Source organism: Cynocephalus volans, chromosome X (genome assembly GCF_027409185.1).
Source record: "Cynocephalus volans isolate mCynVol1 chromosome X, mCynVol1.pri, whole genome shotgun sequence".
In the NCBI taxonomy this organism is placed as follows: Eukaryota; Metazoa; Chordata; class Mammalia; order Dermoptera; family Cynocephalidae; genus Cynocephalus; species Cynocephalus volans.
The window spans coordinates 24,785,241-24,799,074 of NC_084478.1; the positions used below are offsets into that span (position 1 = coordinate 24,785,241).

General features: G+C 41.6%; 1 protein-coding gene and 1 non-coding gene across 2 annotated transcripts; both read left to right on the top strand.

The window, feature by feature from the left end:
• The first annotated feature begins 1,378 nt into the window (after window positions 1-1,378).
• LOC134368755 (U6 spliceosomal RNA) lies at window positions 1,379-1,485 on the top strand. Its single transcript, XR_010022465.1, has one exon. It is a non-coding gene; the product is annotated as a U6 spliceosomal RNA (small nuclear RNA).
• Window positions 1,486-2,419: 934 nt separating this feature from the next.
• LOC134367819 (cyclin-dependent kinase 9-like) lies at window positions 2,420-3,646 on the top strand. The gene has a single exon (XM_063084510.1). It carries the CDS (start codon window positions 2,420-2,422, stop codon window positions 3,644-3,646), a length of 1,227 nt encoding a protein of 408 aa, XP_062940580.1.
• The last annotated feature ends 10,188 nt before the right edge of the window (window positions 3,647-13,834 follow it).

Below are 13,834 nucleotides of genomic sequence, written 5' to 3' on the forward strand. Positions count from 1 at the left end.
TATGCAAATGACATAAAAATATATTAGCTGAGATCAAATGCACTCTAGCAACTGAATATTAGCAAAAGGAACTGACTAATCGAGTCTTTAGGCGAATGTACAAACTTTAGGATTGTAATGATACTTGAGGACATAATGAAGTTTCTGTGAAAATCATAATTTATCTTACATTTCAAATTTATTAAATGTATGTGGACACAATTGTTTTATTTTTCCTCTGAGACCACTTTTGTGGACTCCAGACATCACTAATGGTCTGAGGACTGCACTTGGCCAACACTTCCTAGGGACACTTGTTAGAGCATGACCAAGAAGGTGACTGGGGACAGGAAAGCCTTGACAGTAGGAGGCAGAACCATTGGCATCAACAGTATGATTTGCCAAAATATCAGCAGTCCACAGCTTGGGTGGGAAATGTGTTTTTAAAATATTTTATTAAGTAAAAATTGGTGTGTTCCAAGAGAATTATTTATTTTTAATTTACTATTATTATTTTTTGGTTAGCCAGTGTGGAGATCTGAACCCGTGACCTTGGCGTTACAAGGCTATGCTCTAACCAACTGAGCTAAGCCACCAGCCCCTATTTATTTTTTATTAAAATTTTTAAATTGTGGTAAAATACACATAACATAGAATTTACCATCTTAACCATTTTTAGGGGTACAGGTCAGTAGTGTTAAATATATTCTCGTTGCTGCAACGGATCTTCAGAACCTTTTCATCTTGCAAAACTGAAACTCTGTACCCATTAAACAGTAAATCCCCATCTCCCCATCCTCGCAGTCCCTGACAACCACCATTCTACTTTAGGTCTCTATGGATTTGACTGCTTTAGGCACCTCATAAGTGGAGTCATATAGTATTTGTCTTTTTGTGACTGGCTTATTTCACCCAGCAGAATGTCTTCAAGGTTCATCCACGCTACTGTAGCATATGTCAGAGTTTTCTTCCTTTTTTAGGCAAAATAATCTTCCACTGTATGTATATACGACATTTTGTTTATCCATTCTTCTGTCGATGGACATTTCGGCAACAATTATTTTTAAAAACTTAGTTATTATTTGACATATTTATACCCTGCTTTATTCTTACATAAGCTGATGAGACAGCTTATATAAGATAAGTGAGAGAGAAGTTTCATTTAGTTAAAAAGAAAAAAAGAAAGAAAAAATAAAACAACAAAATCTACCTAGTTAGCCTAAGTTTTAGATGTGTGGTTATGAAACTTGTTAAAAAGAAAGCTTTAAATTAACTTCACAATTTAGGATCTGAGCCTAACCATGTTCTGGGCCCAAGAAGCTCTTCTCTGATGAAATAGATATAAATAAATACTCAGATAGTATAAATGTATCTATAATACAGAATCTTTATATGTCTCGTGCTCGCTCTGGCAGCACCCATACTAAAATTGGAACGATACAGAGAAGATTAGCATGGCCCCTGCACAAGGATGACAGGCAAATTCGTGAAGCATTACATATTTTTTAAGTGAAATAAGCCAGACAAAGAAGGAGAAACACTGCATGTTCACACTTATAACTGGGTGCTAAGAAGGAAGGAAAGAAAGAAAAGACCAAAACAGTATGTTGAACTTTCAGAAGGGGAAAACAAACCTAAGGATACTGGAGTTGGGGGGCAGGTTTGGGGAGGGATATGTTGGGTAAAGGGCATAAAGAAAAATCATGATTTGCAATAATAATATGCTTAAAATAAATAATAAAAAATAAAAAATATATGTCTCCTGTGCTTTAGGTAAACTAGATATATAAAAAATTAAGGATGACCAAAGAAATAGGGGTAATTAGTCAATTAATAAAATGACTCACAATAAGATTTGTCCTGAATTTGTTCCAATTTCACTTATTTTTATAAAATTCAGGTTTATACAGAAAGTTTCAGAAATGTATCTGAAACATATCCACTGTGTCAAGTGAGATATAGCCGAGTGTGTTATTGAACTGTTTTCCCACTACAGGGTGGGAAAGAGAAATGGCTGTCCGGAAGCCTGGGAAAAGGTTGGACAACTGCCATCCCCAACTGGATATCCAGATGGAACTGGCTTATATTGTTCTACTGTCCTAGCCATGGACTTTTGTTGGGGACCCTGATCCAGAGTAAGAAAGAGATGGAGTGAGAAGGTTTAGGAGGGGCACCATTTGAGAAGGTTCAGTTCCACTGCTCTCATGGCAGAGGCTTTATGTTTGCTTTTAATTGACTAGTTGAAGATGATCATGGCATTTGCACAATGTAATGAAGTGACAAAGAAAGGCAACACCCAGTGTGAAGTGTTGCCTTTTCAGATCAGTGTAGATTGGTATGTCTGGAGAGTTAAATTCCAAGCATGACTTAGGCAAAGGAGAGGAAGTGAATTATTTTACCCACTACTCAATGTTCTTTGTTTGCTTCTACAAGGAAATCAATGGGGGACACGGCCGTAGAGGACCTGGAGCTTGGCGGTGGATCTGGAGCGGGGGCGGCAGCAGCAGTGGTGGTGGCTAGGGGTGGCGGCAGCACGCTAGAGATGGCCACGGCAAAGGAGTCCGACTCCATAGAGTGCCCCTTTTGTGATGACGTGTCCAAATATGAGAAGCTTGCCAAGATCGGCCAAGGCACCTTTGGGGAGGTGTTTAAGGCCAAGCACCGCCAGACTGGCAAAGAGGTGGCTCTGAAGAAGGTGCTGATAAAGAATGAGAAGGAGGGGTTCCCCATTACAACTTTGCGGGAGATCAAGATCCTCCAGGTTCTAAAACATGAGAATGTGATCAACTTGATTGAGATTTGCCGAACCAAAACATCCCTCTATAACCACAGCAAGGGCAGCATATACCTGGTGTTTGACTTTTGCGAGCATGATCTTGCTGGGCTGCTGAGCAATGCCTTTGTCAAGTTCACTCTCTCTGAGATCAAGAGAGTGATGCAGATGCTGCTCAATGGCCTCTACTTCATCCATATGAACAAGATCCTGCACAGGGACATGAAGGCTGCTAATGTGCTCATCACCCGTGATGGTGTCTTGAAGCTGGCAGACTTTGGGCTGGCCCGGGCCTTCAGCCTGAACAAGAACAGCCAGCGCAGCCGCTTCACCAACCATGTGGTGACGCTCTGGTACCGGCCCCCGGAGCTATTGCTTGGGGAGTGGGACTACGGTCCCCCCATTGACCTGTGGGGTGCAGGGTGCATCATGGCAGAGATGTGGACTCGTAACCCTATCATGCAGGGCAACACGGAACAGCAACAGCTTGTTCTCATCAGCCAGCTCTGTGGCTCCATCACCCCTGAGGTGTGGCCAAACGTGGGCAAGTACCAGCTGTTTGAGAAGCTGGACCTGGTCAAGGGCCAGAAGCGGAAGGTGAAGGAGAGGCTGAAGCCCTATGTGCGTGATCCCCATGCACTCGACCTCATCGATAAGCTGCTGGTGCTGGATCCTGCGCAGCGCATCAACAGTGATGACGCCCTCAACCACGACTTCTTCTGGTCGGATCCCATGCCCACAGACCTCAAGCGCATGCTGTCCACCCACCCGACGTCCATGTTCGAGTACCAGGGGCCACCACGCTGGAAGGGCAGCCAGATCACCCAGCAGCGGACCAACCAGAGCCAAAATCCCACTGCTACCAGCCAGATGGAATTTGATCGTGTCTTCTGAAGGCGGGCGCTTCTCATTAGGGCTGCTGTTTTATTTTTTCTTCTGCTATGTGACTTCCATCATGGAGATGATGGGGCGTTTGAAGTTTTTCTCTAGTGCATATTTTGTTTAATCCCCACCCTGGGCACTGGGAACAGCTAGGCAAGTGGACTGATGTGTTCGTTGGCTGAAAGGCCACAAGGGCACTGGGACTGCCTCTCTCCATTCCCTGGCTTTCTGGATGGTGCCCAGAGGGTCTCCATTTACCTTAGGACATGAATGGGGTGGAAGGAGAGTTAACCCCACAGTGACTTTCTAAGAGCTCCAGTAGGATGGGCGGAGGGGACAGGTCCCTCACCCACCCCAGCCCTCCTCTTGGGATGAGAAACTTGTGTGGGGAACTGGCCTCAGGAATGCTCTTGGCCTGACCTTTAGAAGCACTGGGGCGTGTGAAAACCCTTTGTTTCTTCAATAGGAGAATTTCATTGTGTTTCTGTTGTTCAGTTGTTCAGAGACATTCCTGGATGCAGTTTGGTCAGTTACAGTTAAAGGTTGACTTTTCCAGCGGAAAAAAAAGAAAGAAATAGGGATGTAGTAGTGACACGCTATGCACTTAAAAACTTTTTTCCCCCCCAGAGTCCTCGGCTCGGTGTCGACTGCAGTGAGCACACCACCCATCCCTGTATAGGATCCGAACCCGCTGCCTTAGTGCTACCAGCGCTGCACTCTCCTGAGTGAGCCACAGGGCTGGCCCTTTTTTTTTTTTTTATTATATATATATATAAGATGACTGGTAAAGGGATCTTAACCCTTGACTTGGTGTTGTCAGCACCACACTCTCCCAAGTGAGCTAACCGGCCATCCCTATATAGGGATCCGAACCCGCTGCCTCGGTGTTATCAGCACCACATTCTCCCAAGTGAGCCGCGGGCCAGCCCAAAAACATTTTTTAATTGAGATATAATTTACATATAAAATTAACTATTTTAAAGTGTAAAATTCAGTGGTTTTAGTATATTCGCAAGCTTGTGCAGCCATCACTACTAATTCTAGAAAATTTTCATCACTCCAAAAAAAAACGCTGTACGCACTAGCAGTCACTCCCCATTTTTCCCCAGCCTACCTCCATCCAGCCCTAGGCAACCATTCTATCTCTCCAGATTTGCCTGTTCAGGACATTTCATATAAAAAGATTCATACAATATGTTGCCTTTGTGTCTAGCTTCTTTTACTTAGTATAATGTTTTCAGTCTTCATCCATGTTGTAGCATGTATTAGTACTTCATTAAAGAATATTTAATTGTGTGCCTGTACCACATTTTGTTTATCCAAAGTTTTATGTGGACATGTTTTCATTTCTCTTGGGTATATTCCTGAGAGTGGAATTGCTGGGACATATGGTAAGTCTGTGTTTTAATTTTTGAGGACCTGCCAGACTGCTTTCCAGTGGCTGCACCATGTTACATTCCTACCAGCAGTGTACGAGGGTTCCAGTTTCTCTGCATCCTCACTGACACTTGTTATTGTCCCTCTTTTTGATTATAGCCCTTCTAATGGGTCACACTATGTATTTGATGAACTCTCATACACTTGGCTAACTATACATTTTAAGTCAATTGGTAGGAACAATCCCTGGGGACATAACAGGCTTATAAGAGATTTCTAACAGTGCTTTCCTAGAGGATCAGAAGTCTGTTGAGGCATTGCTAGGTGGAATCTGCCTCTAGAAATAATAGTTTTATTTATGTATTTAATTTTTAAACAGCTGGTTTAGGTCAAAATTGAGAAAGAGTTTCATGAACTCAAAAGTGTTTCCCATTTTTCTATTGCACAAAGCCTCAAATGAAAGCCTCATTGTGCATTAAGGCCTTTTTCTATCCGTGCAAAGCACAGTGCTCTGGTTTCAAAATGGGAATAATTACAGAGGTGATCAACTTTTATTTTTTTAAACCCAGCGTTATTATTTTTATAGTTACTGAATTGGCATTTGTAGGAATATGGAAACTGCAAACACATTTTCCTAAAAGGTTCTGAAGCTTAAAAAATAAAAATCCACCTTATTAGCCCACGCTCCTGTTCCTGGCTCCCATCTCAGTTAAGGGGAGGAGTCTCGTGAAGATAACGCACCACAAGCAAAACAAACATCCTCTTCAAAATGAACATACCCTTCTATTTCTTGCAGTGCAAAAGGAAAGCAGGCATTGTCAGCCAGATGTGCTGAACTTTCTTATGCAGTCACATTCTAAACTAACAAAAAAATCTGAGTAGTTGCCAGATATTTCACTATTTTCAAAGAGAAAGGCGTGCCCTAATATTGTTTTATTTAACATTTCTGTTTAAAGTTAAGGTTCGAAACCACTTAGGTACAGTAGTCCCGGTAAGGGCTTACATTATTGGAATGAACGAATGGGACTGCAGAGGGGTTGCTGATAAGGGTTTATATATTCTTAAAATTTTATTATGGAAAATCTCAAACATCCAAAATTTGATTGATTTAATTCTCCCCCAGTAATCACTCAGCTAAAACAGTTGTCAACATTTTTCAATTTTTGGTTCAAATTATCTTCTCCCCGCCTTTTTCTTTTGTGCTTGAGTTTTTTTTTAATGCAAATTCAAGATATCATGTTACTTCACCCATAAATAATACAGATTGCATCCATAAATGATAAGGTTTTTTCATACACACTATGCAATTATCACATTTTAAAAATAAATGATATCTTTTAATATTATTGAATACTCAGTCCATTCAAATTTCCCTTATGGTTGACAGATTTTGTTTAAAAAATTTTTTTATTATGAGAAATTTTAGAGATACAGAAAAATAAAGAGAATATTAGAATAAACCCTATCACCCACCTTCAACAATTATCAACCCAAACTCATTGTTTTGTTTATAACCCCACATGCTCCTCTCCGCTGCTCCTTATAGTATTTTTCCTTTCAATCATATCATTTTTTTTTGTTGTGGTAACATTCATCTAATGTAAAATCCACCATTTCCACCATTTTAAAGTGTACAAGTAAGTGGCATTTAGTAATTCACAATCTTCTGCAACCATCACCACCATCTAATTCTAGAACATTTTCATTACTCCAAAAGGAAACCCTGTACCCTTTGAGCAGTCACTTCCCATTCTCTACTGCTCCCAGCCCTGATAACCATTGTAGTAGATTGAATTATGTTCCCCCAAAACTCGATGAAGTTTGAATTGTGTCCCCCAAGTTTTATATATCAGAAACTTAGCCCCCACTGTGACTGCTCAGAGGGTGGGAAATACTATTACGGTAATTGAAAGGTGGAGCCTTGAAGAGGTGATTAGATTGTAGGGCCATGCTGAAGTGAATGGATTAACAATGGTGGTAAAGGGCCTGGTTCTGAGGACTTCAAAAGAAGAGAGAGGTGAGTCTGTCTGTCTGTCTGTCTCTCTCTCTGCTCTCTCTGCTCCCACCATCTTGCAATGTGAGACCCCTGGGTCACTGTTGCGACTACCAGATGGACTTTGGACTTCCCAGTCTCAGAAACTAAGCAATAAATTTCGTTTTTTTTTTATAAATTACCCAGTTCCGTGTATTTTGTTATAAGCAACAGAAGTAGACTAATACAGAAAATTGATACCAGGGAAGTGGGGTGTTACTTATAACAGATACTTGAAAATGTGGAGACAGCTTTGGAACTGGGTTTTGAGGAGAGGTTGGAGGAGTTTGGAGGACTCAGAAGAAGACAAAAAGATGAGGGAAAGTTTGGAATATCTTAGAGACTGGTTATGTGGTAGTGAGCAGAATGCTCATAGAAATAAGGACTGTAAAGACCCTTCTAAAGAGGTCTCAGATAGAAATAAGAAGGAGTTTATTGTAAACTGGGACAAAGATCACCTTGCTATGAACTGGCAAGGAACTTGGCTGCATTCTGTCCATGCCCTAGGACTTTTGTGGAAGTTGGAACTTAGAAGTTGTGAACTAGAGTATTTGGCAGAAGAAATTTCTTTCTTTAAAAAAATTTATTTGACAGAGTTTTCAAGATGGCGGCGGCTGCGGCGGCTGGCGCGGAGTAGCTGAGGTGGAAAAGGTGGCCACTGGACCTCAGGCAGCCGGGAAACTTGTGGACCTTCCTCTGGCCATCTCTTAAGGGAGGACTGCTGCTGCTGGCCGGTCGTGGGGGCTCAACGCCACTTTGCCCCCGGCAGGAGAGGCTGCCTCATTTACAGGCAACAGCTTTGAAGTGTGGAGCAGGAAAAGAACTGATTCTTAGCTGCAAAAGTGAGTCTTGAAACAGGGAACACGGCGCCAGGGCTGCTGTGGATGCAGCCAGGATCCCGGAGGCTGGGGCCGCACTGAAGGCGGCCAGCTGCCCTATTCAGGATTCGAGGTTTCAGGCCGGCATTAAAGAAGATTCCTGGGAGCGCCCCAGCGGCGCCGCGACTGAACAGCCCGAGGCGGCAGCGCCGAGAACACGGAAGGCAACAAACCAGAGACAGAGCGAGCGCCCGACCTGGCACAGCACTGTGAGTGATCCCTGGCACAGATCTGTTCGGGGGGTGAATGCCCACGCGGCTTCCGACTGCACCACCAGGCCACTCACTGCCCCCGGTGCTGCCTCCATTTTCCCAGGTGCGGGCAGCTCCGCCCTGCTCGGCCATCACTGAGCCCATTTGCTTGGCCTGGCGCGGGGCTTTCCGGACCCTGCGGGCCGACCTCCTCTCCCACTCCCTCCGCGGTTCTCTGGCAGGACTGGGGGTGTGGGGCGTCCCGACCAGTTTTGGGAGGGCTAGGAAGTACGGGCGGGCCGACTGTCACTCCACCACACCCTGGACTCCGGCCCCGGTAAACTTCCTGTTACTGGGAGGCAGATACCATCTCTGCGACCACCAGTTTGGAAAAAAGCCTAACGAATTTCTGGTTGGGAATAGTGCGGTAGGAGAGTTCCCAGGTCCACTTGAACCTGCCGGAGAGCAGGCTGCAGGCGGGCACTAGACTCGGTTTATACCAGGGGGATACAAAGGTGAACAAGACCCGAGAAAGATCTACACAGTGCTACAAAGGCACCCAGAGAGACCGGTCGTCTGTGCCTAGCAGAAACCTGGTAGACTTCCTGGGCGAGGCGGTGCTGAGCAGGGTCTTGAAGGCCCAGCTGATAGACGAGGGGTGCAGAAGACACGCCCCAGCCCAGCACAGTGTGCACAGAGGGGGGAGACGTGCGGCCAGGGAGGCGGAGTCTCGACAGAAACCACACACCCGGTGGGGTCGCCACTGCACGATCTAACAGCCTGGGCCAGAGCACACGGAACGGGGAGAAGTCCTGTACAGAAAGTGAAAGCTCAACAGAGATCACACACCCTGTGGTACGTGATCCATCAGCCCAGCAGAGTACAAGCTAACCAGAAAGGTGGATCCCCGGAGAAGCCCAAGACCCGAGGCAACCACACACACAAGACACTAGAGGCCAACTGAGCAGTCACGGTGGGAGCCATACCAAATTGGCAACCACAGCAACATCCTATTAGTCATTAGTCTTAAACCGGTGGACTGTGAAACCCCCTGCAACAATGAATAAACACCAAAAAAAAGACACCAGAAATACAAAAAATCAAGAAATTACACCACCAAAAGTTAATAAATCTCATACTCTAGATCCTATAGAACAAGAAGCCCTTGAAATAACTGACAAGGAATTTCGAGTGATAATTCTAAGGAAACTGAATGAGATACAAGAAAACTCAGCTAGACATCATGATGAAATGAGGAAAAGTATACAGGATTTGAAAGAGGAAATATACAAGGAAATCAATGTCCTGAAAAAAAATGTAGCAGAACTTGCTGAACTGAAGAAGTTATTCAGCGAAATAAAAAACACAACGGAGAGTTTAACCAGCAGGCTTGTCGAAGTTGAAGAGAGAACCTCTGAACTTGAAGATGGGCTGTTTGAAATAACACAAGCAGACAAAAAGAAAGAAAAAAGAATCAAGGACATGGAAGAAAATCTGAGAGAGATATCAGACAACCTCAAGCGCTCAAATATCCGAGTCATGGGTATTCCAGAAGGGGAGGAAAATGGAGATTCCATTGAAAACATATTCAAAAAAATAGTGGCAGAAAACTTCCCAGGTATAGGAAAAATCACAGATCTTCAGATCCAGGAAGCTCAACGATCTCCAAACGTATTCAACCCAAAAAGGCCTTCTCCAAGACATGTCATAGTCAAATTGGCAAAACTCAGAGACAAAGAGAGAATCTTAAAAGCTGCAAGAGAGAAGCGTCAAATCACCTATAAGGGAGCCCCAATCAGGTTAACATCAGACTTTTCATCACAAACCCTAAAAGCTAGAAAGGAATGGGATGATATTTTCAAAATACTAAAAGACAAAGATTGCCAGCCAAGAATACTCTACCCTGCAAGGCTATCCTTCCGAAATGAGGGGCAAATAGTATATTTCTCAGACAAACAAAAACTGCGGGAGTTCACTTCCACAAGACCACCCTTACAAGAAATCCTCAAGGGAGTACTGGGTTTGGTTCCTGAAAAATAACTAACACTGCCATAAAAACCTAAGAAAAATCTAAACCCGCTAGTACAATAAAAATGGCATTCATGAAGAGAAAACAAGCTAACAAAAACACTATCTACAACCTAAGGAACCAACAAACAAAGAAACCAAACAGTAAATCAGAAAGCAAGGAACAAAAGACACCTAAGACAACCAAACAACCAATAAAATGCTAGGAATAAATCAACACCTTTCAATAACAACTCTTAATGTTAAAGGCTTAAATTCCCCAATTAAAAGACACAGACTGGCTGACTGGATCAAAAAGCAGGACCCAACTATATGCTGCCTACAAGAAACCCACCTCACCCATAAAGATTCACACAGACTAAGAGTGAAAGGATGGAAAAAGATTTACCATGCAAACAGAAAAGAAAAACGAGCTGGAGTGGCTATTCTTATATCTGACAAAATAGACTTTAAACTAAAAACCATAAAAAGAGACAATGAGGGACACTACTTAATGATAAAAGGACTGATCCATCAAGAAGACATAACAATCATAAATATGTACGCACCCAATGTTGGAGCAGCCAGATTTATAAAACAAACTCTATTAGACCTAAAGAAGGAAATAGACACTAATACCATAATAGCAGGGGACCTGAACACTCCACTGTCAATATTAGACAGATCATCTAGGCAAAGAATCAGTAGAGAAACACAAGATCTAAACAAGACTCTAGACCAATTGGAATTGGCAGATATCTACAGAACATTCCACCCAACAACCTCAGAATATTCATTCTTCTCATCAGCACATGGATCATTCTCCAGGATAGATCACATATTAGGTCACAAATCAAGTCTCAGTAAATTCAAAAAAATTGGAATTATCCCATGTATCTTCTCAGACCACAATGGATTAAAACTAGAAATTAATAACAAACAAAACTCTGGAAACTATACAAACACATGGAAATTAAACAGCATTCTACTTAATGACATATGGGTCCAAGAAGAAATCAAGCAGGAAATCAAAAAGTTTATTGAAACTAATGAAAACAATGATACATCATACCAAAACCTGTGGGATACTGCAAAAGCAGTATTGAGGGGAAAATTTATTGCATTAAATGCTCACTTCAGAAGAATAGAAAGATGGCAAGTGAACAACCTAACACTTCACCTTAAAGAACTAGAAAAACAAGAACAATCCAAACCTAAAGTTAGCAGACGGAAAGAAATCATTAAGATCAGAGCAGAACTGAATGAAATTGAAAACCAAAAAACAATTCAAAAGATCAACGAATCAAAAAGTTGGTTTTTTGAAAAGATAAATAAAATTGACAAACCATTAGCATGGCTAACAAAAAAAAGAAGAGAGAAGACTCAAATAACAAAAATTAGAAATGAAAAAGGCGATATTACAACTGATTCATCTGAAATACAAGGAATCATTCGAGACTACCATAAACAACTATACGCCAACAAATATGAAAATCTGGAGGAAATGGATAAATTTCTGGACACACACAAGCTCCCAAAACTGAACCGTGAAGACGTAGAAAATTTGAACAGACCAATAACAATAAAGGAGATTGAAGCTGTTATCAGAAGGCTCCCAACAAAGAAAAGCCCAGGACCAGATGGATTCACAGCAGAATTTTACCAAACATTCAAAGAGGAATTGACACCGATTCTTTACAAACTATTCCAAAAGATTGAAACGGACGCAAATCTCCCAAACTCATTCTATGAAGCAAACATCATCCTGATACCAAAACCAGGTAAAGATATAACCAAAAAAGAAAACTACAGGCCGATATCCTTGATGAATATAGATGCAAAAATCCTCACTAAAATACTAGCAAACAGAATACAGCAACACATACGAAAAATTATTCATCACGATCAAGTGGGATTCATCCCAGGGATGCAAGGTTGGTTCAACATACGTAAATCAATAAATGTGATACACCATATTAATAAACTCAAACACAAGGACCATATGATCATCTCTATAGATGCTGAAAAAGCATTTGATAAAGTTCAGCACTCATTCATGACAAAGACCCTCTATAAGTTAGGTATAGAGGGAAAGTATCTCAACATAATTAAAGCCATATATGCCAAACCCACTGCCAATATCATCCTGAATGGGGAAAAGCTGAAAGCTTTTCCTTTAAGAACAGGCACTAGACAAGGATGCCCACTCTCACCACTCCTATTCAACATAGTGTTGGAAGTACTAGCCAGAGCAATCAGAGAAGAGAAGGAAATAAAGGGCATCCAGATTGGAAAAGATGAAGTCAAACTGTCCCTGTTTGCAGATGACATGATCCTATATATCGAACAGCCTAAAACCTCTACAAAAAAACTCTTGGAATTGATAAATGATTTCAGCACAGTAGCAGGATACAAAATCAACACACAAAAATCAGTAGCATTTCTTTTCTCCAATAGTGAACATGCAGAAGGAGAAATCAAGAAAGCCTGCCCATTTACAATAGCCACCAAAAAAATAAAATACTTAGGAATTGAGTTAACCAAGGAGGTGAAAAATCTCTATAATGAGAACTACAAACCACTGCTGAGAGAAATTAGAGAGGATACAAGAAGATGGAAAGATATTCCATGCTCTTGGATTGGAAGAATCAACATAGTGAAAATGTCCATACTACCCAAAGTGATATACAAATTCAATGCAATCCCCATCAAAATTCCAAAGACATTTTTCTCAGAAATGGAAAAAACTATTCAGACATTTATATGGAACAATAAAAGACCACGAATAGCCAAAGCAATGCTCAGCAAAAAAAATAAAGCTGGAGGCATAACACTACCTGACTTTAAGCTATACTACAAAGCTATAATAACCAAAACAGTATGGTACTGGCATAAAAACAGACACACTGACCAATGGAATAGAATAGAGAATCCAGAAATCAACCCACACACTTACTGCCATCTGATCTTTGACAAAGGCACCAAACCTATTCACTGGGGAAGGGACTGCCTCTTCAGCAAGTGGTGCTGGGATAACTGGATATCGATATGCAGGAGAATGAAACTAGATCCATACCTCTCACCGTATACTAAAATCAACTCAAAATGGATTAAGGATTTAAATATACACCCTGAGACAATAAAACTTCTTAAAGAAAACATAGGGGAAACACTTCAGGAAATTGGACTGGGCACAGACTTCATGAATACGACCCCAAAAGCACGGGCAACCAAAGGAAAAATAAACAAATGGGATTATATCAAACTAAAAAGCTTCTGCACAGCAAAAGAAACAATTAAAAGAGTTAAAAGACAACCAACAGAGTGGGAGAAAATATTTGCAAAATATACATCTGACAAAGGATTAATATCCAGAATATATAAGGAACTCAAACAACTTTACAAGAAGAAAACAAGCAACCCAATTAAAAAATGGGCAAAAGAGCTAAGTAGGCATTTCTCTAAGGAAGATATCCAAATGGCCAACAGACATATGAAAAAATGCTCAACATCACTCAGCATCCGGGAAATGCAAATCAAAACCACATTGAGATACCATCTAACCCCAGTTAGGATGGCTAAAATCCAAAAGACTATGAACGATAAATGCTGGCGAGGCTGCGGAGAAAAAGGAACTCTCATACATTGTTGGTGGGACTGCAAAATGGTGCAGCCTCTATGGAAAATGGTATGGAGGTTCCTTAAACAATTGCAA

Excerpts from the sequence above, each read along its gene's own strand:
- LOC134367819 (XM_063084510.1), top strand. The coding sequence starts at position 2,420 with ATGGGGGACACGGCCGTAGAGGACCTGGAGCTTGGCGGTGGATCTGGA.